The 24859-nt window shown below is 38.9% G+C and overlaps 4 protein-coding genes across 8 annotated transcripts; 3 read left to right on the top strand and 1 right to left on the bottom strand.

The window, feature by feature from the left end:
- Window positions 1-3276: 3276 nt before the first annotated feature.
- Window positions 3277-5751, top strand: LOC131790644 (ALK tyrosine kinase receptor-like). Of its 5 annotated transcripts, none has more exons than XM_066162583.1 (5): window positions 3277-3418; window positions 3943-3993; window positions 4117-4308; window positions 4537-4564; window positions 4640-5751. In XM_066162583.1, exons 2-5 carry the CDS (start codon window positions 3958-3960, stop codon window positions 5476-5478), a joined length of 1095 nt encoding a protein of 364 aa, XP_066018680.1. In that variant the 5' UTR covers window positions 3277-3418; window positions 3943-3957; the 3' UTR covers window positions 5479-5751. The 5 variants fall into 5 exon arrangements, with proteins under 5 accessions (XP_066018680.1, XP_066018679.1, XP_066018678.1 ...); XM_066162582.1 differs by having other exon boundaries at window positions 3943-4029; XM_066162581.1 differs by having other exon boundaries at window positions 3943-4047.
- A 2420-nt stretch (window positions 5752-8171) lies between these two features.
- Window positions 8172-9480, top strand: LOC131790642 (leukocyte tyrosine kinase receptor-like). The gene is made up of 3 exons (XM_066162881.1): window positions 8172-8193; window positions 8368-8410; window positions 8639-9480. Exons 1-3 carry the CDS (start codon window positions 8179-8181, stop codon window positions 9478-9480), a joined length of 900 nt encoding a protein of 299 aa, XP_066018978.1. The 5' UTR covers window positions 8172-8178.
- A 1202-nt stretch (window positions 9481-10682) lies between these two features.
- On the bottom strand, window positions 10683-18387 carry LOC131790591 (uncharacterized). The gene is made up of 15 exons (XM_059107819.2): window positions 18231-18387; window positions 17850-17926; window positions 17393-17465; window positions 16361-16502; window positions 16062-16199; window positions 15663-15772; window positions 15361-15456; window positions 14952-15035; window positions 14350-14405; window positions 13705-13775; window positions 13491-13596; window positions 12592-12694; window positions 11653-11732; window positions 11155-11229; window positions 10683-10986 (listed from the first exon to the last, which is right to left on the bottom strand). The coding sequence occupies exons 1-15, from the start codon at window positions 18316-18318 to the stop codon at window positions 10903-10905; spliced, it is 1383 nt and encodes a 460-aa protein (XP_058963802.2). The 5' UTR covers window positions 18319-18387; the 3' UTR covers window positions 10683-10902.
- A 70-nt stretch (window positions 18388-18457) lies between these two features.
- Window positions 18458-23530, top strand: LOC131790586 (EARP-interacting protein homolog). Its single transcript, XM_059107805.2, has 10 exons — window positions 18458-18525; window positions 18885-18968; window positions 19079-19155; window positions 19518-19573; window positions 19846-20011; window positions 20332-20431; window positions 20893-21029; window positions 21389-21556; window positions 21944-22099; window positions 22268-23530. Exons 1-10 carry the CDS (start codon window positions 18484-18486, stop codon window positions 22440-22442), a joined length of 1161 nt encoding a protein of 386 aa, XP_058963788.1. The 5' UTR covers window positions 18458-18483; the 3' UTR covers window positions 22443-23530.
- Window positions 23531-24859: the final 1329 nt, after the last annotated feature.

Here is a 24859-nt window from a genome sequence, read left to right as displayed (position 1 = left end):
ATAATAGTCATACAATGTCTTTAAACCATGTTAATGATTGAATAAAGGAATATATGAAATTCTGAGAGGTGTAAACCATAGTAACAACGATAATAACAATAATAACAATGGCAGTCATGGTAATTGGAAGACACCAAGGTATCATCTTTCTCGTTAGTCACCAAGCTTAAGAGTTACCTTCCCCATTTCCGTTATTGCTTTAAGATGTATTCAGTAGCAGTTTGCTTCAGCTGTTATTGTTGCTTTTTTTTTGTTATCGAATAAAATTGTGGTCTAAATCGCAGGTAGTCTCGTCCAGCTTCACAGCAGGCTAAAAGTAGGAGAACAAGCCATTTCCATGTTGACTATTAGAACGGATTGAGCAAGTTTCATTGACCGACATAAAAATTAAATTGCCTCGTAAACACTTTGTTCTAGATTTGAAAAAGGGATGGTTCCCAACAAATGCGTTTTCCCATTTCAAATGCCTCTTCCCTTCTGCGTTTGGTAAAGTCCTGGCTTTTCTTGCACAGCCCTCAAGCGACGGAGAGAAATTTGCACTGCCATCAGCAAGTACTGTTCAGTCAATCATCAGCAGGTGGTTATCCAACCAACATCGAAGCACATGAAATGCATCTTTGACACGGAAAGTTTCCATTTGACAGATTCTTTGTGTTCTACCGTTGGCGTAGGCAGAGTGCACACAAAGCCAAAAATTTAAAAAACGCCGCGGCGTTTAATCGAATAAATACGGTAGTTGAAATGTTCAGTTCAGGCTACATCAGTTCAACTGATATAAGTTGTAGACCTACCTCAATTGGCAGACTTTCAAGATGTACCTTGCAAAGCCGGGTGGAAATAAAATTTCCTTTAAGAGCAATAACTTGCGACACTTTGGTCAGGTTATCGCAAAACACCTTGTGTCCGGAAGTTCCCTTACTCTGATTGGCAATTTTTATTACCTGTATCTGCATTTTTGACATCTATCATAACCAAACGTCCAACGGTTTCTTTCCCAATAATCCGCTTCTTGTACTTTTATTCAGCCGAGAGGAAACCATTGTGGACTTAAGTTTTTCTTTCTTTTTCCTAATTCCTCTTTCTTGCAGAGATTATTATATAGCTGTAAGCGATCGCCGGGCAACTCATGATATTGGTGCAAAATAGTTTTAACTAATTACATACTACTTTTAAGTGACGCCTGTCAGCAGACAGATCGATAATTCTGTCAAAACCTTATATTAAAGCTTGTTAAGGGACAACTAAAGGTTATCTTACTCAATCTTTTACATTCAACCTCTGGAATAAGACGAATACGGGAAATGTTATTTTATAGGCTTTCTACCTTGATGAAGAAATAAAAAAAAAAAAAAAAAATAATAATAATGAAAGTTCCTTACAATAAGTTGAAATGTTCAGTTCAGACTATATCAATTCCACTGCTGTAAGTTGTGGATTTATAACTTCAATTGGCAGACTTTCAGGATGTACCTAGCAAAGTCAGGTAGAAAAAAATATTATTCAAGACCACTTTGGCAAGCTTACCGCAAAACACCTTGTGTCGGGAAGTTCCCTTACTCTGATTGGGCGATTTTAAACACCTTTCTTAGTGTCTGTCATAACCAAACGTCCAACTGTTTCTTTCCCAATTATCCTCTTGTAGTTTTATTCAGTTTAGAGGAAACCACTTTGGAGTATAGTTTTCTTTCTTTTTCACTAAAATTCTTACTTTTTACAGAGATTATCTAACTGTAAGCGATCCTTGCAACCCACGATAGAGGCGCAAATAGTTTTAATCAATCAATGCTGCTTTAAGGTGACGCTTGTCAGCAGACGGATCGATGATGCTGTCAAAACCTATTTCTTTCCTGGGTATACAAGAGTGCACGTCATAACATTCTATGTGACACTGTTCATACCCACTCTAATTATTTAATTTTTCACCCCACCCGTTTCAGAATTTTCATTACTAGAACTACTATGAGTCGCTCATCAATAATAAGCAATAAGCTCTGGAAAATTCAATAGCAGTGTGGCAGGGGGAGGGGATCGTATAGTACTAAACAAAACATTGCAGGCGCTAAGAAAGGGGACAGTAAAGTGATTATGACATTAAAGAATAAAAACAAGAACATAACTGGATATATGCTAACAATCTATAAAACCCCTGATTTCCAGGTTGAAAAGCGTGTAAATGAACCTCAAAACATGGGACAGTCCACCTTAAGAAAAAAATCCTAGACCTTTTATATTTAAACTATCAAGATATATTTCGCTATTGTTCTTCCTAATTGCTACACATTTAACTGTAAGTTCGTTGAGAGAATTTAGCGTTTAAATCAAGATGTAATCTTCAAGCTAGCGAGCTTGTTTCAGGCTGAAGAAGTTAAATGTTCGTCACGTTTAAAAGAGAAAGGCATAGAAAACATATTTAGTTATTACATTAATCTCTTGATGAAACGTATAATTACAGCAGTGTGGGCGCACTTAGCGCGGCTGAACGGCTATTGAAACATAGGCTTTTGTCAACGGTATCAGTAATGTATAAATATATCAGAGGTATTAACGGACGAAAATTAAACACTTACAAAGATTAGCTAGGATAAAGATAAGTTTTCGAGGTCAGTATCTGCCGTACAGTATGCAATTTTAGGTTTCATGTGAAAAATATATCGAAGTTCGCTACTGATGGTATGAGTATTGACCAGGTTACAAAAATTGCACCTCCGTTGAAACACAAAAATGCAAAAAGACGAGACAGATCAAAAACAGTAAAAAACGTCTGAGACTAATTTAGCAACATCTAAAATTACACACTGGAATGAATCAGCCGTTAGACCCCGCCCCACCTACCTCATCAGAAGAATTTCCTTCACCCCTCTTTACACCCCAGCCTAATAAACTCCCTACTCGCTGCTACACCTCTTGCCTGCAAAGAATACTCCTTTGCGGCTGGGCATCCCCGTAAAAGCATCATATATGGAGATTACCTCCTCTAGTTTTCTTTTTCAAAATCACCTACCATCATTTAGGGAAAATTTCGATTGTCCTTTTGATTGAAGAATATCAATTACTCAACGGCTTTTTCTCATCTCATTGTTTTCATAGAAAGCCGATCAGCACAATTAATCTGAAAAACGATCACATTCAGGTTCTGGAACAATAGAAATGACAAATATCTGCCATCTGATAGGTATATAAAATGTAGCACGATAAACAATGTCGGCAGGCAAAATGTTTTCGGGGAAGTCAGCGTTTCTAAGTTACAGACAAGGTGTTTGGTTCTTCTTATTTTTAAAACAGTTGCATACACTGCGGGTTAAAATATGGGATGACAGAAAGTAAACCCATCGTCGGATATTCGTGTTTCAAGTAATAACTTAAATTTCTGCGTCAATGTCGAGAAGTGGAGCCTTTGAACTAAAAATTGGACAAGAGGGTAAGGGCGATCATATTGTACTCACAGCAACTTTAGTCAGAGAAGGAAATCCGAATATCATAATGTATATCATCTTCAAATTACAATTGCGGAAAGCAATGGTAATAATTTTGTTTAATGGAGTTGAAATTAACTTAGTGTATCACAAAAATCAGCCCGAAGTCACAAAATCCAAGCTACGCAAACAGAGCCAATAATATACGCCGTAAATGGATATTAACAGATTTAAATGTTTTAGCCCGAATAAGAGGTACTTCTTAGGAAATGCGAAAAGTTATTTAGATTCAGTGACCGGTAGTGGAAGGTACCTGTTTCAAAAAGTTTTGGCACGTTGATCGGGTAAGTTAGTTGGATTCGTTTTAAGATTTCAAACCAAACGCGCCTCGCAAAATAGCTGTATTTCGCTGTAAGGAAAATAAAAAAAAAACATTTAAACTACTCCTGGCTCTTAACCGATTTTCAGCTTATTCTCCAATCTAGTCCGTATTGTAATGAGTACCGTTGATTTTTTTTTTCCCTGTTAGACGACATCAAACGTCATGACATCTTACACGACACTGCTCGTCAGTATCCTGGTCATTTCAATGATTCACCCCACCCCTGTCAGCATGGTAATCATAAGAACTGCTGTGAGTCGCTCATCAATACTCAGTTCTACAGATGGCTACGTGCTTATAGGAAATGTTTTTCATTTTCAGCGGACGCATGACATTTTGGCATGCGCACAGCTCTGCTTAGTACGTTCAAACTGTATGTCGTTCAATTTCGAGAACAGAAAAAATGGAATGTGTGAATTGAACAAAGAAACAGCTGATGTTGGCAGGATCACAGACAAACCCACTTTGTTTCAAAAGAGAGGATATTCGTTTCATCAGCTGTTGAATATTAGTGTGAGTATTGCACCCTTTTTTATTTTGAAAGAAAATCGGAACTAAATGTAATTTGCACCTAGCATGTTCAAAACTTTAGACTAACAACATATGACACATAATCTTTTTTAAAATAACATGTAAGAAAGTTTTTTACCATAGTTTCTAGGCCTTTATTTTTTTGTGCATGAGCGAATTTTAATCTTTTTGCTTGTACTAGAAAAGTACCTGTTCTTTTCTGTTTTATAGGCTGCAGTCTCTCCAGAAATATCAAGAGGTAAGGCTACATATTTACCAGGAAACAAATTATTCCCCGATGCACACCACTCACGTATTTCCTTTATCGTTCCAGATCACCAGTACGTTTTCACGACCCTGAATAGCAAAGGAACAACTGGACCGAAAAGTACATCCGGGTATTTAGGAACAATCCTGGAAGGCAAAGTCAATTTGAGTGATGGCATCCAAATATGGAGTGTTCCCGTGACCGGAAACTACGTCATTGAAGTGTCTGGTGCCTCCGGTGCTAATGGAACAGATGACAACGAGAGTTCATGGAGGATCGGTGGTTTAGGGGCCAGACTGAGAGGATATTTTAAGCTTCACAAAGGAAATCAGCTTAAAATCCTTGTGGGTCAGGAGGGTGATCGTACCACAGACTTCCCACAAAGGCCAGGCGGTGGAGGTGGGGGAAGTTTTGTGACTCTTTTAAATAACACTCCTCTGATTATTGCCGGCGGGGGAGGGGGTGGGGGAACACCAACTGGGCAGTACAAAGACGGCGAGCCTGGCCAAGCGGCGGAGAAAGGTACAAGGTGTGGTGGGACAGGAGGGAATGGTGGGCAGCCGTGTGATGCCACAACTGGAAAGGTGAATTTTAGTGTCTTATCAGGAGGGGGAGCTGGGCTTAACGGCAATGGGGGCGGGGAAGGCCCCATGACACCGTCTTTGAGTTTCATTAACGGTGGAACCGGGGGAAGCTGTCCAACATCCATTGGGGGATTCGGTGGGGGAGGTTGTGGATTTACGAGTGGTGGAGGTGGGGGCGGGTATTCCGGCGGGGGGTTTGTGGGGAATACCACAGGGGGTGTTGCGGGGGGAGAGGGATCGTATAATATCGGTGCGAATAAACAGAACCTAACAGGTGTTAACAAGGGGGATGGAAAAGTTATCATCACTTTAGAAAATTGATGTAGATTCGATACTGCTCGTGCTCGTCATATTTGTGTGACCAGAAGCGTCTTGACTGGTTAGCTTTCGTACTTCATTTGTTATAACTTGGATTGTTTTTTCTCCTCACTAATAACGGTTTCCATGGTATGTATTAGAACACCCAGGAAAAAGTCCTTGTAATGATTAATACGGCATAAATATCGTGTCAGGAATGTAATTGTATGTGGCTCAGTTTGACATGAAATTATCATTGTAAAAAATTGTTTACTGCACAATAAAATGTTCTTTGAAAGTATATAAAAAAAACACAAAGTATTTTGATGGAGAACAGCTGAGTTATTGATGAGATGGCGGACTACCTTCGCTAAGGTATCCCTGCTGTAAACCGAGTGATCAGTTGAGTATGGAGATCAAAACTGGAATCGGTGATAGCTTTTTTTTTAAGATAAATCCAGGACCATCCAGGTTAGCAATGTTTGAAGTCGCGGTAATCCAAGAACTCTACGACCGGGTCAAGTCCACTGGTTTCGCTCCAAACTTTCTTCCCTCAGTTGCATTTATCAAATAGGAAACTTTCTTAGCGTAAATTTTTCAATTTTAGTTGTGTTAATTTACTTTTAACAGAGGGCTGAAAGTGGTCCTCTTGTAACTCTAAACAAACACCAAAATTTCACTTAGTAATTAAAAAATACCTGTCAGTAGATGGATCAACGATCCTGTCAAAACCCTAATTAAATTTTAGCCATGCAGCTTTGGGACATTTGCAAATTATGACAGCTGTCCCGCTTATATGAAGATTAAACTGCTAATAACAGGTACTGTTCGCTGCTTTTATGCAAATAAAAGCCTTTTCCATCCGAACATCAAACCACTTAAAAGTAAACAAACCAGTCGTATTTTTTCTAATTAGCTTAAAAATGTTTTTTTCCGTAGAACTAGTGCCTTATAAAGAGGCTAGAAGCCCAGCCCACCCCCCCCCCCCTTCGTCCATGAGTACACTTTTCCTTCTGCTATTTATCTTTGTTACCGATTACCATCTAAAAGTGTGACGAGTTTTGTAGTTTGACGAGATGAGAGATTTCGCTCAAAGGTTTTCTGTAAGGAAGACGTAACACGTTCAAGAAATCACATTTTACTATTTTGGCCTGACGTTAAACACTCAGCTACTTTTCAAAAAGAAAAAAAAGAGCCTTAGAGCAGCATGAATAAAAACTATCATTCATCAGTACTGATTAGAGAAGATTATTACCGCATAAATATGACAGATAGCCAGTTATTCAATTAGCCAATAAAATAGAATCAAGAACGACCTCAAACTTAACTAAACTGAGCAATAAGCGAAATATTGTATCGGCCTGGACTGACCATTTACGAGACAAGAGAAAAATATTTAGATGCGAAATAGTGACAATGTGGTCAAGCGGGTGGGTTACCCTTCCTGTGACTTTTAAGGTAGAACGTGCAGAGTAATGTAATTCAATAATGTTTATTTAAAAAGGTGTAACTCATGTACCTGTCATCACGTATGCCAAATTAAAAAAAATAAAAACACGCTAAGAGGGGCTGTTCCCTTGTTTCAAGTGAAAGGTGCAAAATACAAGCATCGGTTGGTTTGCTATCGCTACCTCGAAGGGTGGAAGGTAATTTGGGCCACAAAACTGAAGGCAAGGTAAGCGTTTGTAAAAAAACTTCAGTCTTATCTCTGGCTATTCTTTTAGTAGAAGCAATGGTGTTCAGGTACTCTCTTAAGTTGCAAGCTAAAGATCGACGTTTTTTTCTCGATTACATGAGGGATTTCAATGCTAAATCAAAAGACAACTTGTTTCACATCTGACGAAATAGTAGTTTGATCTATATTAATAAGTTCCTTGTAAAAAAAAACTCGTCCAAACATTTAAGTATATCTTTGCAATTAAACGAAAACAGCGGAGGGCATCAAATTTAAAACTTTTCAGCGACTTTTCAGATTTTGCAGAAAACAGAAGAAAAGGTTCCCTAATAAGGAAATCTAATCCATTTTTCTAGTTTGTATTTAGCAAAATTTATTGGTTTGTTAAAAAAATCGCACAGCCTAGAGAAAATTTGAACAGTGCGCCCTAAAAGCAACAGGCGCCAGGGGTTTTAAAAAAAGCCAAATAGATGAGTTGATTGATACATACATAGCGACAACACTTTTCCAGTTGTATGCAGTTATTAATAACCATTACCTTACTGTTTCTACTCAGTTTTTCGTTCATAAATTTTTCCGAAAAGGGAGGCACGTTTCACGAGACTTCATTCTTGCGAAGTTGGCAGGAAGACTTCGTCAAAGAGAACCAAATGATGCCAAGGGGGGGACCCGATTTTCAATCTGGGTTCAATTTGTATAGACGACTTCTCTTACTTCAGCTTTTAACAGGTGCAAACATGAACGTCCTCGTTGTACTATTGACCTTCACGACTGCAGTACTGAGTTCACCACCAGCTAAAAAGGGCCACTCAACTTTCATTCAAACTGAGGAAGATTATTACCTAACCGGTCATGTCATAGATCGTCAGAAGGCGTCCAGTGCTTTATCCTGCGCTCATCTCTGCTTGAGAAGCCGTCCACTCTGCCGCTCAGTAAATTACAGGGAAATAGAAGGAAACATGATCTGTGAATTGAACGATGACGGAACAGACAGTGCTAAGGCTAACGCGCCGTCCCTTGTACCAATGCCTGGATATGTCTTTGGTCAGATGCTTGATCTTACGGTCAGTAAAACCTTCAGTTAAAGCAAACTCTTCCTCGGAATTTTGCCTTCGACCGAAAATACACAAGTCACCTAGTTAGCAGCCACAGATAGCTTCTCCAGCTTTTTTATGCCTTAAAACAAGGCATAGTTAACAAAATAGAATGATTTTAAGCTCGAATTTCTCTCTTTTTAGGGTCAAAAAATGAATGAATCTTCCGGGGAGTCAGCAAACTCAGGTAACATGCCACTACTAAGATTACTAAGCAGTTCAATCAGGTAGCCTTGAAAGATTAAATTTGATTCAAAGACATCTGGCAAACAAATTATTCCCACTGATAGAGAACACATTGTTCTAGAGATCAGTAAAGTTCTGACAATTTTTAAGAAATGTACCTGCCTGAGATGATTTTTGCGCATTAGAGTTCCATAAACATTAGCTAGCCTTTAATTCACACATTTCTCAGGCAAAACCTTTGTTTTCTCAACACTGGGAGCCAGAGGAGAAACTGGGCCGACTAGCACATTGGGGTATGTAGGAACACCGTTAGAAGGCCATGTTACTGTAAGCTATGGCATCCAAATTTGGAGTGTCCCCGAGACCGGAAGCTACGTCATCGAAGTATTTGGTGCTTCTGGTGCTAATGGCACATATGTCGAGGATAAAAGTTCATGGAGGACCGGTGGTTTAGGAGCCAGAATGACAGGAACCTTTCAGCTTCAGAAAGGAACTCAGCTTAAAATACTAGTAGGGCAGGAGGGTAATCGTACTACGGACCCTCACCTTCGTGAAAGGCCAGGGGGTGGGGGCGGGGGCAGTTTTGTGACTTTCCCTGACGACACTCCACTGATAATTGCTGGTGGAGGAGGGGGTGGGGGAATACCGAGGGAACAATTTAAAAACGGTGATCCGGGTCAGTCAACAGAGAATGGTGGCAGGTGTGGAGGGGCAGGAGGGTATGGTGGAAATCTCTGTAATGCTGACACAGGAATGGTTGATCTCCAGATCCTTGGGGGAGGGGGAGCAGGACTGTTAGGGAACGGAGGAGGAAAACGGGGCTTTTCAGTACGTTTCATCCACGGTGGAACTGGAGGGAAATGTCCGGTTTCCCAAGGGGGATTCGGTGGGGGAGGTTATGCTTTAAAGGCTGGTGGTGGAGGGGGCGGGTACTCCGGTGGGGGAGTTTTAAGTAGCCCCAACATTAGGGTGGCAGGGGGAGGGGGTTCGTATAATAGCGGCAAAAATCAACAGAACATGGCGGGTGTTAACAAAGGTGACGGTAAAGTGATCATTACATTACAGAATTGACGCAAAACTACAACTGTGATAAGCGCTGAGTTGTGCGGTAAACTTTGTGTAACTTGAAATTGATCACGACACATGGCTTTGAAATAGAGATCGTTTAGCTGTGAGCAATACTTCTCCAACCTGATGAGTAAGCGAACTACAGTTTTCCACCTTTTTTAGTTCATTCTCCTCCCTAGAGGTAGTAGTTTCTCGTTAGACTGGAGGTTCTTGATAAAGGACGGAGGGCTTGGTAGACTAAAATGTATCATTCCTTTGCTTCCTTAGCTGTCATGTGTAATGCAGCAAAGTTGCATGCTTTCGATATAAATTCGAACAATTCAGTGTTTTGTTATTTCTTGGTCGATAACAGCTGAAATATTTTAGTGCGGCAAGATTTGGTGATGTTTGTGAAATTTTTCCATAAAAAAATCACAAATTATAGTGATAATAATAATAATGATAATCATAATAAATAAAAACGATACCTCTAATTACATGTGTACATGAAAGCGAACTCCAAATGGTTGATTTTCATGCTATCAATTAAGCTGTGCAATTTTAGAGTACTGATGAGCTTATTTAGAAAGTAAATAAACACGTATCACCTCTCAAAATGTAATCGTACGTCTGTCTTCCTTTTTCTGTGATCCATTCAAACGAATATGCGATGCTTCGTTGATATAATTTGGAGAAGACGGCACTCTTTTTTAATCCGGGTGCCATTTTGTTTCCCATTTCGCTGAATTTGTGCAAAAAGTATTAGTCAGCGGTCGACAAATTCATGTGGCGTAACATAGCCATAAATCGGAGCAACACAGCGGTCAAACGCAGGCGCACGAGCGGAAGGCAAGCGCTTTCAAGCAGTCATAACGAATTTTTCGCCAAAGAGTTCAACCAACCTCATAGGTCCTTTAAGTCACGGTATTTTAAAACCGCACCACTTTGTTGTAAAACTCAAAACAAAATGTGAAATCCTCAAGATACCCCTTGTTTAATAGAGTTTTTTCCTTTCCTAATTTTTATTTCTATTTACAAATTTCTCTGATTAATTCAATTTTTTGCGCATATTCTGCGCAACAGTGGTCGTTTCTTCTGCTTTCGTTTGAAATTCTGCGCGGGAAATAGACGCATCACCGATTGAACCACTTGCGCACGCCTGACATTTGACCGTTGTGTTCATCTGAACTGGCAGATAAAGGTATGAACACAACAAAATTGTTCACTCGAGAAATACTGACTTAATTTATTTGAAGCAAAAAACTAGATTGCTTTTAAAACATGATTCGACCCAGTTACTGTTTCACCACGCACTGATTCAACAATTCATGTTGCGTCTCCTTAAATAATTATTGATGCTTTTACGTGTTTATCAAACCGATTCACGGACTCAATTCTCACTGCTTCTCGAGTATTCAAGATGTGGAGCTTTCCTAGCTTATCCATCTATACAAAAAAATTGACAATCGCTTCATATTTCTCCTGTTTTCCTGATATCATTTTTGGTTCCCCGTGCTCCAAAATGTAATCCTAAAAATGAAGAGAGACCAAGGAACAAGTTATTGAGATAATGAAAGGATATAAACAAATTTGCCATATGACACCTCAGCTAAACGGTTTGCATGGGTTAAAATTGCTTGTAATTTCTACTGTAGGAAGTTAAAGTCTTGAACTTAGAAATTTTTACTTTGTGTGTACCTCAAGCTCTTCCAAGGAAGCTGATCCCTTCTCAATCTTTGCTCCAATTCCTTTATCAAAGCTACTGTAACGCTCCTAAAATAAACAAACAAACAAAAAAACAAGAAAGGCCACGGATAACGAGGCCAAGGCAAAGTCAAACGTTTCAAATTTGGATACAAAACCGTTAGCTAAGATCAACAAGTATAAAAATTCTAAATTTCAACCGGGAAGGAACGGCGAACCACAAGGGAGGGGACAGGTTTTCTCAGCTGGTTGCTTTTTGACGCCAGGAGAGGTAAAAAGGGAACACCGTTCTTCATTGAATAATATACAAACAAAAAAATAATTGAACGAACAAAGGAAACCAAATTAGAGAGAATGTATTACTGAGCAGAACTTCCTCCTCCTTCTTTAATCAGCTTTGGAAAAAAGAAACAGAAAGGAATAAGACATCAAAAACATGCGACAAAAAAAAAATCATCAACGCATTAACTAACGAATACTCCGTCAACTGACCCTAACTAATGCATCCAATGTTCCGTCTTCTATGAGTTTGGCAGCATTCTTAAGACCACGAGCAAATGAATCCATGGCACCTAATATGAAGTAAGAATTTGATTTGTGGAAGAGATGGCGAGCGAAAGACTGTAAACAATTGGATAGGGGAGATGGATATGGGATCGTGGGGAGTATACTGTGCATACCGAAAAATGAAGAAATAGAATTTGAAAACCCTGAACGTGAGAGTTATAGATTTCAATATCATAAATAAAAGAAAGAGAAAGATACTCTTGGGTGAAGAAGATCATAAAAAGTTAAATTTGAACACCAAAAAATGCTAAACCTAACTCTAGAATACGTGTAACTGTTTCGTTCTTAAGTTAACACAGGCTGCAATCAAGAGAATATCAATATTGTCTTACTGCAATCTCTTCTGAGTCAAGGTAAGCTCTATAACACAACCTTTAACTTAACAAACTGACCACATAATCAACGAATAGAAATCCATTGGCTTCCGAGTTACATGGCAGAAATCAAAGCCCGAAGACATCCACCGTGAATCATCAAAATTGTTTTAATACAGTTGTACCTTTATACAGAAGGTTCTTTATAAAGAAGTTAGGGACGTGTCATAATCACTATTTTGGATTCGAGTAACAATCAATTGAGGTTTGCAAGTAATTCGGGATCAATTTTGTTTCGCGTTTCTACCCTCTGAGTTTTGATTTGGGGAAACTCACACCATCATCTGAGTCAATAATGCAGAAGCAACACAAAAACCAATCGCGGTCTAGTCCATAACCCTCCCCTCCCATTCGGTTGCTTGTTGCTAATTTGGCTGGCAGAGATATTTTTATTTGTCCTGACACCCCTTAGTGAAAACTCAGGTGTCAGTTTTACGACGTTTAATCACTTCCATTCTCGACTTTCACTTCCCACAAACCGCACACGTACCGATATGAGCTATGAACATATCTTCAAGGTCAGTGGATTCTCGGCGTATTTTACAATCAAAGTTCAGTCCACCAGGTGCCAGACCACCTTGCTCAATTATAGCCTACAAAAGATTGGTAACCAGAACTCGACGTAAGTACTGAGGGAAATGAGAGCAAAATACTTTTGGTCTCAAACAAGAGAGGTCTTAAATTATGGACAAGTGGTGCATAGCTGCAAGTCGTATAAGGGCCTTTAATGACAGAACTTAACCTCAAGACGTCAACTTACTATTTAAATTTTGTGGTCAAATCATTGTGAGAAAACGATTTTGTGTGGGTTCGATCAACGTCTGGTTAAACTTAACATGGAAAAGACCCACCCGCGATTTAAATCTTCCGCTCTTTTCAACATGTGAAATGAAAGAATGTTCATCACGACGGTTGGAAAGAAAACCCGAGGTCAATTAAGCTGCCACGTTTACTTGTTTGGAACAGACGAAGTCACCAATCAAAACAAAAATCCCTAATGTTTAATTTCTCCCCTTCCCCCCCCCCGGCACAGTGGCGTCCGTCTTCAATACTTTTCATTTTTAACTAACCTTTAACCCGCACTGCGAGTGATAGACATCTAATGTCGCCTTACAGTATCACCCCTTAATCAAACTTAAAAGGAAATGATCGCAAATTCAAGAAACTCTTAATTGCTAGTTCAATTCGTCTTGTAAGTACCATAGGAAATGTGAAGAGAACAGTTTGGAGAATATGCATTTTGGTGTTAGGGTGTAACGGGTTAAATCGCTCTAAAACTTGGAAAGGGTTTCTTCATTGTCGATGTACATTCGCCCACGTCTCTGTCGGAGATTGTCAAAAAAATTGATGGGTCTTCACTGCCTCACATCAAAAAGAAATAGAACGAACCTTCATCACAAGAGTACAGTTTTTTATGTCCATAGGGAACTGATCGGTGTCCCAACCAAGATCTGGTGACCCAGTGTTAGAATCAATGGATCCAAGAAATCCAAATCTAAACAAAGAAAAAAGTAAGCGCGACAAGCAAGAGCACCTTTAAAAAAAAATCAAGGTACACCCTTACGATTCCTCCTCAAAGTATCTAGAGACAGCTAAAACTTACTTGGAGGCCACTACAACATCATGTTCATAGCTGTGACCAGCCAAAGTGGTGTGGTTAGGTTCAATGTTCAGCTGCAGAATAAACGTTGATACTTCAGTCGGTCAGACAACCAATAAAAATCTGTTCTCAGTAGGGGTATTTGTTACTGTAGACTTGAAACAGCTGTCACTAATTGTTCTTCTATATCGAACAGACGTAACAGCTACGCCATAACTCACCAACACAAGTAGGAAAAAGTGGAAATAGACACGCCCAGATTTTGGTTATTACCATAACTCTACATCGCACACAAATCAGAAAAACTGAAAACTTCTCTGTGATATATTTAGGAGATAATCTGTAATCAAATGATTCTACTCAGCTGTCCTGGATTAAGTGACTAATTAAAAAGAGAAAATCAAGAACATTTTTAATCCTATTATTTGGTATGAAATAACTAGCTGAGAAATTCAGCAATATTTTTCCTACAAATATGAGATCCTCTAAGGTTTTCTACTGATGCACCAAGTACTCATCTAAACAACATTATCTATGTAAACAACACTGAGTTACCTTTTGATCTTCTCTCCAAGAGAATAACATACAGATACAAATGGAAGAAAAGAAGTTAATTGAGAGATGTTGCATGCCTTGATAAAAACTGACCTTGAAATCATTCTCCAGTCCATAAGTCTTGAGAAATGCAATCACTGTCTGAGCATCTGAAAAAGGATCAATAAAACTTTACAATGTTCTTGCTTTCAGTCTACAAATAGAAAAAAAACTTTGCATGGCTAGTAATGAAGCCATCGTGGTAATTCTGGAAATACATCGCAACATTTTGTCTGTATTCTGCTAGTCTTTATCTGGAAGAAAGGTCAAGTATTTGCACAGTACCCTATAATGCATAATGACCCACTGTGATTGGATGATTTTGACAGCTGTGACAGACACAAATCTCTGCTGTTAAATTGTTGATTCTGATCTTTTTGCCGCACACACTGGATCAAAGAGGCCATGCACATCCCAGTTCACTCTCACAACTCTTAGAAGGAGGATGACATAGATGTGCCAGAAGCATGGATGCCAATGAGGATACAAACACACAAACAGGAGAGCTTTGAAATGGGGAAAAACCAAGGGAGCAGCTCAGCAAAACAGTGAGGATAGAGATAAGTCAATAACAGCTGACAAAAGTGTTAATACAACCCATCCTTTTTTCCAGTAGTTACTAACTAATGCATGTCGAATGTCAGGTATTTCCTTACCATAATCATACTGATGTTTAGTTGGCTCTTTAGGCTTGGGTTCAATTAGTAACTGGCCTTCAAATTCTATCTTCTTCTTGTAGTCTGAAAAACATCAGAGCAAATGTCAAAAACAGTAATTATCAATGATCATAAATTAGTGCAAAAAGGAAGGAAAAAAAAAAGGAGTGGCAGCCATTTGATGAAATGTTTATTGACTGAATTACGCCCATTCGGACAGGAAAATATTCAGCCTTCCATCACAACATATGGACTTCTCTGCATTAGTAATACTTGTATCATATTCTTTCTCAACATGAAGATCCCTTTCCACAGAATAAATTTCTAGTTTGGGTTGCTGCTTTGGATAATGGAATATTATCAATTTTCTTTTCCAATATTTCAAAGTATCATCTACTATAATATTTACCAACAACCATCTGGAAGAAAGAACCCATGTGATCAAGCTCTCGTCTGACATCAGTGTTAAGCAATGTGTGATATCCCTCACGTCCACCCCAGAACACTGAAAACAAAGTCATGATAATTGACATGATACAATCATTTCTAAGAATCTTGTCTATCTTCCACCAAGTAAATGACTCTAGACTTCACTTTTTTCCAACTGGAGGTCTTGAAAACTTATTAAGTTTCCATTCTTTTAAAAATTCCAAATCACATACAGATATCAGCATTCATGTTGTTTTACCCTCAACATATTTGAGCTCCTACCAAAATTTTCTGCTCCGAGTTTCTTAGCAATCTCCAGTCCCTTCTTGACTTGTGCAGCAGCATGGGCAAACGCATGAGCATCAGGGTTGGTGGCTGCTCCATTCATATACCTGTTAATAACAACACAATTTTCTTATTAAAAGTAGTCGCCACAACTCATTAATTATCATTCTTAGACTTAGTAAACCTTGTACTGCATCACTGCTGGGGCTTATCTTGGCTTCCTTGACCAATAGGATCTGTATTGCTATCACTAGTCCATTGCAGGTCACCACTCCCTCCAGAAATTTTCCACATTTTCTGCACAGGGTTAATGGAGGAGCTGTAAGGGTAGAAAACTGTGCCCGAGAACACCTACGCCAAGGTGTAAAAAGTATGACCAAAAAAAGTTTCAAATACCTTGGGTTGGAAAAGAGGTTGCATGTTGCCCAGAGCAGTTTAACTCCAGTCTTCCGTTGTAACTCAAGGGCAAGATCAGTGAGCTGGTCTAGGTTGGCATTTGTCTCTTTCAAGTCGTCTCCTTCAGGGGCAATGTCCCTACACATTAAAAAAAATTAAAATGCAGACTATCCACCACTCTACAAATCTAGAAAGAATATGAAAGATACCACTCAAGCTGTCCCTGATTCATTCCTGAAGTTAAATCATTAGAAAGCTAACTTGCTGGTAATTAAAATTTTGAGGAGTTACCAAGTTACCTGTCATGGAATGTGTAATATTTCACACCAAGTTTCTCAAAAAATTCAAATGCTGCTCTCAATCTTCTCTTTGCATTTTCCAGGCTGTTACTTCCATCATCCCAGTGTCTTGAAATTGTTGGGAAACCAAATGGGTCAGCACCTGGTCAAATAATAATTTTTTTAAATTATACTGAAGTACATGCTTCATAATGTGGCTATTAAATATACCAGAGGGTAATAGGAATGAATTCCTCTTAACCATTTCACTCCCAGAAGTGATTAACAAGTAACTTCTTCCTATAATATCCATACATCATCAGGCAAGCAGGTAAGGAGAATACTCAAACTTGTTGGGCAGAAGTTGTTATCTTACTTGACCACCAAATTCTCGTCACTAATTTACAGGGAAATAAGTAGCGGAAAAGAGGAAAGTATCAACAATACGATTGTGGGAGTTAAAGGGTCAATCAGAAAAAGAAAGGGGTTCTCTTGTAAGGTTACAGTACACTAGCATCTTACTGGCATTGGGGGGGGGGGGAATGTAAGGTTATCTTTTTATTATGAATTAGCAATTTTTTTCAATAAAAAGAGGAGTTACAAATGTCCTAGGACCACCATGTAGCTGCTCCCTCAGGTGCACTAAAACTGCCATGTAAGTGTATATGAAACACTCAAGGCGTATTGAATGGTCCTATCTAGGGTGGGTGGTTAAAAGCTTTGCACTTTGTCCAATAACTGAGCACAGGCAATGATCATATTTGTCTCTTGAGCAGCAAGAACAACAAAATTTACAAATATATCACAGTTATCATCATGCAATACATCAGTAGATATATGATCAATTTATATGTCAGCTGATAGCTTGACATTAAAAGGCCAGGAGTCAAAGGATGGTAAACTGATGGATTGCCTATTTAAAGTGTCAGCCAACAATCTGAACATTAAGACATTGGCAGAGTCTTCAAGAACACTGAAAAAGTTTGGGTACAAAAAACTAAACATTTCTTTTGGAACCAGATTAACAGTGGGCTATATATTTCAAAATCCTACCTGTGCCTCTAAATGTATGCCAGAAACAGACTGAAAATCTGCACCAGTCTTCCATTGTTTTTCCCATTACCACCTGTTGATTAGAGTCAATTCATGTCAATACCTCATTATATCACCAGTCGTCAAATATAAAGTCAAAAATAGAAAAAAGGGAATAAAATTTTAAAAAATCAAAAAAATATTTGACAACTTGTGACATTTAGTCATGTCACGCAAACTTAAAGGATTGTTTTTTCTTTTATCAGCACACATTTCACACTCATTCTGATGTACACATTAAAACTTATTCGAGCCATTTCTTTATAATAGCTAAGGGAAATTAGAACTGAAAAAGTTCAGTTTCAATTGTGAAGGAATTTGTGACGATAGTTTATACTGATCGAGGGTCTAACTTAAGCATTTAAACTTCTGCGATTGGGCTGGCTGTAGGATTCTCCATCGAAACGTTTGACACTACCTCTTGAGCATTGTAGTGTTTGAAGCACAGATTATCTTCTGGACCTCCATCGGGCTTGTATTCAATTTTGTTTATTCCTGTAACAAAACAATGAAAGGTTCCAAATTCAGATAATTTGGCACAAAAACAGATAAGTCACACGCCCTACTGCTCGAGTTTATCCAACTTCGCAATACTGTTTTTGTTGTTGTTGTTATTCAAATACAAAACGCACAATAGAAGATAATCTTACATATACGACTGATTCGTGCAAGAAAAAAGAAATTGTACCGCTTATTTAACTAAATTTTTCAAGACTTGTAACTTACTGGGACCTTCCCTACCGAAAACCGCTGGGTGAAAAATTTATTAAGCTTGAAATTAATGCACATCTAACTTTACCTGGAAAAAAATCGCCATCACTTTTAGCTGCTGCTCCATTACTGTGTGATCGTTTGGCCTTTTTGCTGGGTGGTGCAAACGACGACATGATTAATAGGAAACTATTACAGTTGGGAAGCTTCTCGGAAAATAACTTATGGCTGTGCGTGACGTTATGTGTTGTGACAGGCTTTCTAAGCCACGCGGAACGAACTGGAACTGAAATAACTTGAGTCTACGAGGTTTCCTTCAGCGGCTTCTGTCTAAATTCAAAATGGAGGACGATTCCCCTGTTATTTATGGACTAGAGCTGAACGTAAGTAGCTTCTTGATGACTCAAATTAAGGAGAGGAAGCATCATTCAAATTATGCATTTAATTATTCGTGTGATTACTTCTAATTCCCGGATAAAACTAGGCGATCTCTTTTTAAATAGGGTAATATGCTATAATATTCGTCACTTCCCACACGTCAATGAAAATTTGAAATTCCTCGATTTACCTTAAAGATCCAATAATATAATTCTCCTATTTTATATATACTAAGAGGGAAATTATTCTGGTAGTAATTGTGAATATGATGAAAAAATGGTAATAGGGATTCGATGCCTAACGAGAGGGAGAAAAGAGGCTTTCCTTAATTACTCTAACTTCTGGTTACTTTTTTTGATTATAGGCTCGGGCTCTGGTCCCCCAGCATGCGGAAACAGACATTATAAGGTTCATTGTTGGAACTCAGTCACTTAAATATGAAAATCAGGTGAATCTTTATGCTATTTTATTTTCTCTGTTGGTCTGGTTATTTACACAAGCTAAAAACTAAAGTTAAATTTGCTCCAAGAAATAAAGGCTAGAATTTTATAATTCCAGATCCATCTGATAGACTTTGATGATGAAAGCAATGTTATCAATAAAAATGTGTTTATGCATTCTGTTGGAGAAATATGGTGAGTTCAGTGCATCAATGCAGTTTGCATTTTTATTTCCCAGTCTTTAGCTTGATATGATATCATTGTTCTCTTCCTTATTACTGTTCTATACAGAAATTCTTAGGAGATAGTTTAGACAGTAATTAACCATTTAACACAAGATCTCATTAGTAATTCTCCTTACTGTCTGCCATACAGTTCTTGTGATGTTAGTTTGGAGAATTTGGGATTGTATCAACTTATATCCCCCAATTGATATTTTTCTTCATTCTCATCACTTGTCTGCTTGACATTGTATTGATACTGTAAGGAGAAATTCTGTCTTGGTCACTCATGGGAGTTAAAGGGTTAAAGGTCCTTTCCCATTTCTGACATTTCAGGTCAATGAACACTAGTCCAACAGATAAGACTCTCTTGGCAACTTGTTACAATGAAGGTAAGATCTTTTTTACTTAATCATTGCAGCTATCTTCATTATAACAGTAGTAGAGTACATGTCTATCATTGTGATTTGGTGTTCCAGGACTAACATACACTTGCGACTAATAAGCTTCCCATTGAGTATACAGAACATTTCATCTACATGTATATTGAGAGCATTAGCAGCACAGAGGTTTAATAACTGTTCAATGGCTCATAAACATACTTCTCTATTAAGTTATGGCACATTTTTCAAAACAAGTAATTATTATATTTCTAATGATCCAGTGTCTGAGTCAAAAGCTGAAATACATGGTGCTCTATGGAGGATTCCCCCAGTAGATGACACAGAGCCCCCTGGTTTAGACTCACCTGGAATCTCCCCTGGCAGTGGGTATTCTCGATCATTACAACTTATCTGCAATTTTGACAACAAACATGAGAATATGAGAAGGTTGGTTCACACAATGTAACTGCTCTATTCATTTCCTTGGGCTTATTTCTATCTTAGAGGTCTACTTTGGCTAGGGGGTGGGTATAATAGCACTAGCTATTTTTCAAGGGGAATGTTGAGTATTTAGAAGGGGTGTCAAATACAAGTTTGATCCTAGGTTAGGGCAGAATGAGGAGAAATTTTTGTCAACAAAATTAAGGCAAGATTGCCATACAATTGAACACATGTACTTGAAGTTTATTTTCACCCAAATGGTTCCATGTTGTTTGTTTTCTTACTTTTCTGAGAAGAATTTACTTTTATATTTATTTTTCCTCTAGTGTGTTGTGGAATCCATCTGGTGATGGAAGCCAAGTTGTAACTGTTTGTGAACAACATCTAGACCTGTGGGATCTGGACAGAAGTGCATCAACTGCAGAGGTATTTCAGTGATAAATAAAACAACAAAAAAGAACTAATGAACCAAGCAGTAATAGGAATGAAGTGGTAGCTATAAAGGTCAGAATGTGAGCAGATCACACAATCATTCCCCCTTCCCCCATCTCCTGAAAAGAACAAAAAATGAATTAAAATAATGCACTCAGCAAAGGCTCATTCAGGAAGTGATTCTTTTCCACTGATTTCAAGTTAAACTGAGATTTAAGAGTTGGCTTTTTTGGAAGGAGGAATACAAAGAAAACCCCGTTGAGCAAGGAAAAGAATCAACAAGAGGCTTAACCCAAATGAAATGCCATGCCCTGAAATTGGACCCAGGCTGAAGCCTTCTGCACCATCCTTGCCTTTCAAATCATTTGCCAATTCAAATTTAAAAGGTGTAAAGGTGAGCAGTGGCACTGGAGACAAATGAGGGACTTATTGGCCACCTTTGTTTAATTCCATAGTCAATTGACTCTGCTCTGTTGGAGGGTAAAGGTCAACCCAAGTTCACAACAGGGCGATGGAACCCTCACCACAGTGGTTCTCAGATTGCCACTGCAAATGATACAACTATTAAAGGTTGGGATGTGAGGACAATGAGGTAAGTTTGCTTTTCTTAACTTGGCAATATTTTTTTTTTACACTCTGTTCCTTTTCTTTTACCATAAATTGACTCTAATCACAAGTAAGACCATTAGTGGGAGCATGGGCAATTTCCAGTAATTGAACCATATGAAGTTATCATGTTTGAATGACCTACCTACCCTCTTGTGTGGGCCAACCTGAATCCAACACAGGGACATAACAAAATGACACAAATACATCCAACAAGCATCTTAATATTTCTCCACTTGGTAACCATTCTTATTGTACAAGTGTCACCACAAAACTCAACTGTTAAGAACCTCACCCAATATTATGCTCTGCCAATTAAAAATGTTGTTGTTATTTTCATTCCAGGCCTGTTTACACAATTGAGAGTGCACATAACCAGTTAGTGCGTGACTTGGACTTTAATCCAAACAAACAATACATACTTGTCAGTTGTGGTGATGATTGCAAAATGCGGTTCTGGGACACAAGGAACACTACTGACCCTCTGATGGTATTACAAGATCATTCACACTGGTGAGGAGAAGGGTGAATGGTCCGTGGTCACATCATGCACTGGAATGACTAACTGATTGCCTAAAACTCTGACTTGCTGATACTCACTGACTGAGCAATTGACTGTCTAGGACACTTACTAACAGACAGATAAGACAGACAGACAGACAGACAGACAGACCGACTGGCTCACCGACTGTTTGACTGCCCAACACTCAGACTTACTGATACTCACTAACTGAGCAATTGTGACTGTTTAGGACACTTACTGACAGGCAGACAGGTAGACAGGTAGACAGGTAGACAGACAGACAGACTTACTGGCTCACTGACTGACTGACTGACTGACTGATAGAATAGCTCTTGTAAACTGAAACTGATTGACTAAGTGTTTGCTGCTCTTTTCAGGGTGTGGAGTGTGCGGTTTAATCATTTCCATGATCAACTTTTACTGACATCAAGCAGTGACAGCAGGGTTATCCTAAACAACATTGTGTCTTTGTCATCGGAGCCATTTGGTCATCTGGATGAGGAAGATGAAGACGAAGGTTTACAAGACAAGGGGTAAGTCTTTATTGCAGGTGTGGCTTGTCAGAGCATGCAATGTGGCTGACTCTGTTAGCAGGAAACATATATAATGCAAATTGGCTACCCAAGTTGGCAGCGTGTGTTATCCCAAACAGTTGCTTGCTCGCAAGGAAAAAATGACGTTAGTTTTGCTCTTTTTCCCAGGTCCAGAGAGCCGGTAAAAGATGGAGTCATAGCAACATTTGATGAACACGAGGATAGCGTGTATGCTGTGGAGTGGTCAACCGCTGACCCTTGGGTGTTTGCATCACTGTCATATGATGGACGTTTGGTCATAAACAGAGTTCCAAGAGCAGAAAAGTACAAGATCCTTTTGTAGAACGTGTCATAATCAAGGAATGTTGAGAAACCCCTTAACACAGTTATCTGGCATAGATGGAAGCGAGGAACTTTTAGTGGGGGAGAAAGGGATGACGGGAAAGAGGAAGAGGAGCAGTCAGGAATGGTTGGACATTAAGAGTTATATATAATTGGAAAGAGAAACTTAAGAGTTTGCGAACGAAAAAGAAGTGAGGTGCTTTGGTCTTATTTCCATGGAAAGTACAAGGTGTTGACTTTATTTGCATTGAGCATAATCGTATCCGTCAATCGACATCGCTGCTGGTACGTTAATGGAACATGCTTAAATTATCCTTTGAGAGTGATTCAAGGTCAACTGTTAAAGTCTAAGGTCGCTGAGAAAGGTATCGCGTTCTTTAACTTAGGCAGTTACTGTCTGAATATTTTACTGTGTGGTGATGGCGTGATACCGTCTTAAGTCAAACTTTCTCTCGGAGGACCGGAGAGAAACAAACAGAATATCTAGGCGTAAAAATAAATACCGCGGCAAAGAATTTATTTTGCGATCAGGAATTCCAACAATGTCCGAGTTTACGGTCAGGAAGTTTGGATCGTCACTTCACCTGCCTCGAGAGGAGAAGGAGGGCCAGGGCGGGGCAGTATATACGAAGGGCTCCTCTGGTAACTTATCTCTCAGACCCCAGTTGATTAAATTTGTGAAAAGGCACTTAATAGTAAAAAAGACAACAGTGAAATCTGTCAAAGGTTTAATGAATATACGTTTGAAACAGTGCCGTGCAAAAATGATGACTTTTATCAGAATGTAGCTAGTTTCCTTGATCATTTGCCGTCCCACTGAACTCTGCAACTCGCCCGTTTTCAGCTGTTTTCTCTATGGTCTGCTTTTCCCCATCTTCGAGAGAAAAAAGTGTAATCCTCAGAATTTGTTAAACCACTAAATCATGATCCAGTATTACCAGTTAAATTTCTCTGTTCTTAGGATTTTGAGCAAAAATATGTCACTTACAATTAAAAAGGTGTAGATGTCTTATTCTTGCATGTAAAACACGAAATATAAAAGAAATACCTCAATTATTTCAACTGTGGAATAAAGACTTTATTAGAAGAAAGACGACTAGATCGATGTTGAATATAAATGAATTGGTGCTCTTCATTTATAATCATCATTGGTTGACCCGAATGTGGTAATGGCCTGTGATGCACAGTCATTTGATAATGATTTCCCTTCCCCTTTTCCGATATTTCTGGAAGTTTTAATTTTTGTCTCAAAAGTGACGTATTTTAGGCTATAGAGTGACAGTTGCCAAGTCTTCTTACCGAGCTCTGCTACGATCCCTTGTAATATAGTTGAAATTTTCTGGTTTATTTCGTATATTCTTCTTTATTAGCCGTCAAATTGCACGAATCATTCTCGAACCCATGAAGAAAATACAGAACCTACGCTGCATCAGTATTTAACGACTACAATCAAATGTTAAAGAAATATTCAAACTCAGGGCTATTATCAGTAACATTCTGACCTCTGCTATTCTGTGCAAAGGTACCACTTACAATGATCTGTTCCAAAAAGAATTGGCTTTCCATTTTAACCTGGAAAGAAATTATCGTTCATTGAGGTAAATTCTCCATGTTTCGAGACTAATCGAAACTGAATATTTCTAGTTGCTCGGTGCCTTTGTAAAAAATCCCAGTTGAAGGACCTCTCATCCATTCTCTCTCATCCCTTCCCTCTCATCCCTCCCCACTCCCCCCCATCCCTTCCCTCCCTCCCGCCTGGTTATAGGCCAATCTAATCGAAAACAAGGGAGAATAGGAAGAGACCTCGCATTGCATGTTGAATTTATCTTTAAACAAACCGTTTTGTTTAGATATAGACATCCAATGCTTTGTTTCACGGGCAGCTTTGGTTTAAGACTTTCCGAAAGTAATGTTGGTAAACTTACATGGATGTCCCCACCCCACCTAGCCTAAAGAAGAAAGAAGAAAATCGTCTCCTTACGTCCTTCAAGGTTGCATCCTTCACAGCATCGTGTTCCTCCTGTCCACTTCCCTCTCTCACTAATTGACCTGTCTCACTTTCCCTCCTCTTTTTTTGTTCCATGCCACTTTCCCCTTCAGCCTCAGTGTTCAAGCTGTTTCCCTATGCGTGCGGATTTCATAATTGAATTAGAAGATATTATCTTTGTACCACTATTTTACGAAATGGTCTTCTGATAATTTGGGCACGGGCATGAACTTGAAGGAGCTTGGGTCCCTAACTCACCAACGATTTCTCTGTAGCTTGGCTCATGGCACATCCTACAGCGAGATGGGGGATGACTGTTGACTCGTACATACCTAAAGGTGCATGGCACTGAAGTGGGGGAGAAAGGAATGACGGGAAAGCGGGAGAGGAGCAGTCAGGCAGGAATGGCTGGACTTCAAGAGTTATATATT

The sequence above is a fragment of the Pocillopora verrucosa genome, chromosome 2, assembly GCF_036669915.1.
Source record: "Pocillopora verrucosa isolate sample1 chromosome 2, ASM3666991v2, whole genome shotgun sequence".
NCBI classification, from domain to species: domain Eukaryota; kingdom Metazoa; phylum Cnidaria; class Anthozoa; order Scleractinia; family Pocilloporidae; genus Pocillopora; species Pocillopora verrucosa.
Note: the sequence above shows the minus strand (reverse complement) of the source record. Positions and strands in the feature narration are given on the sequence as shown.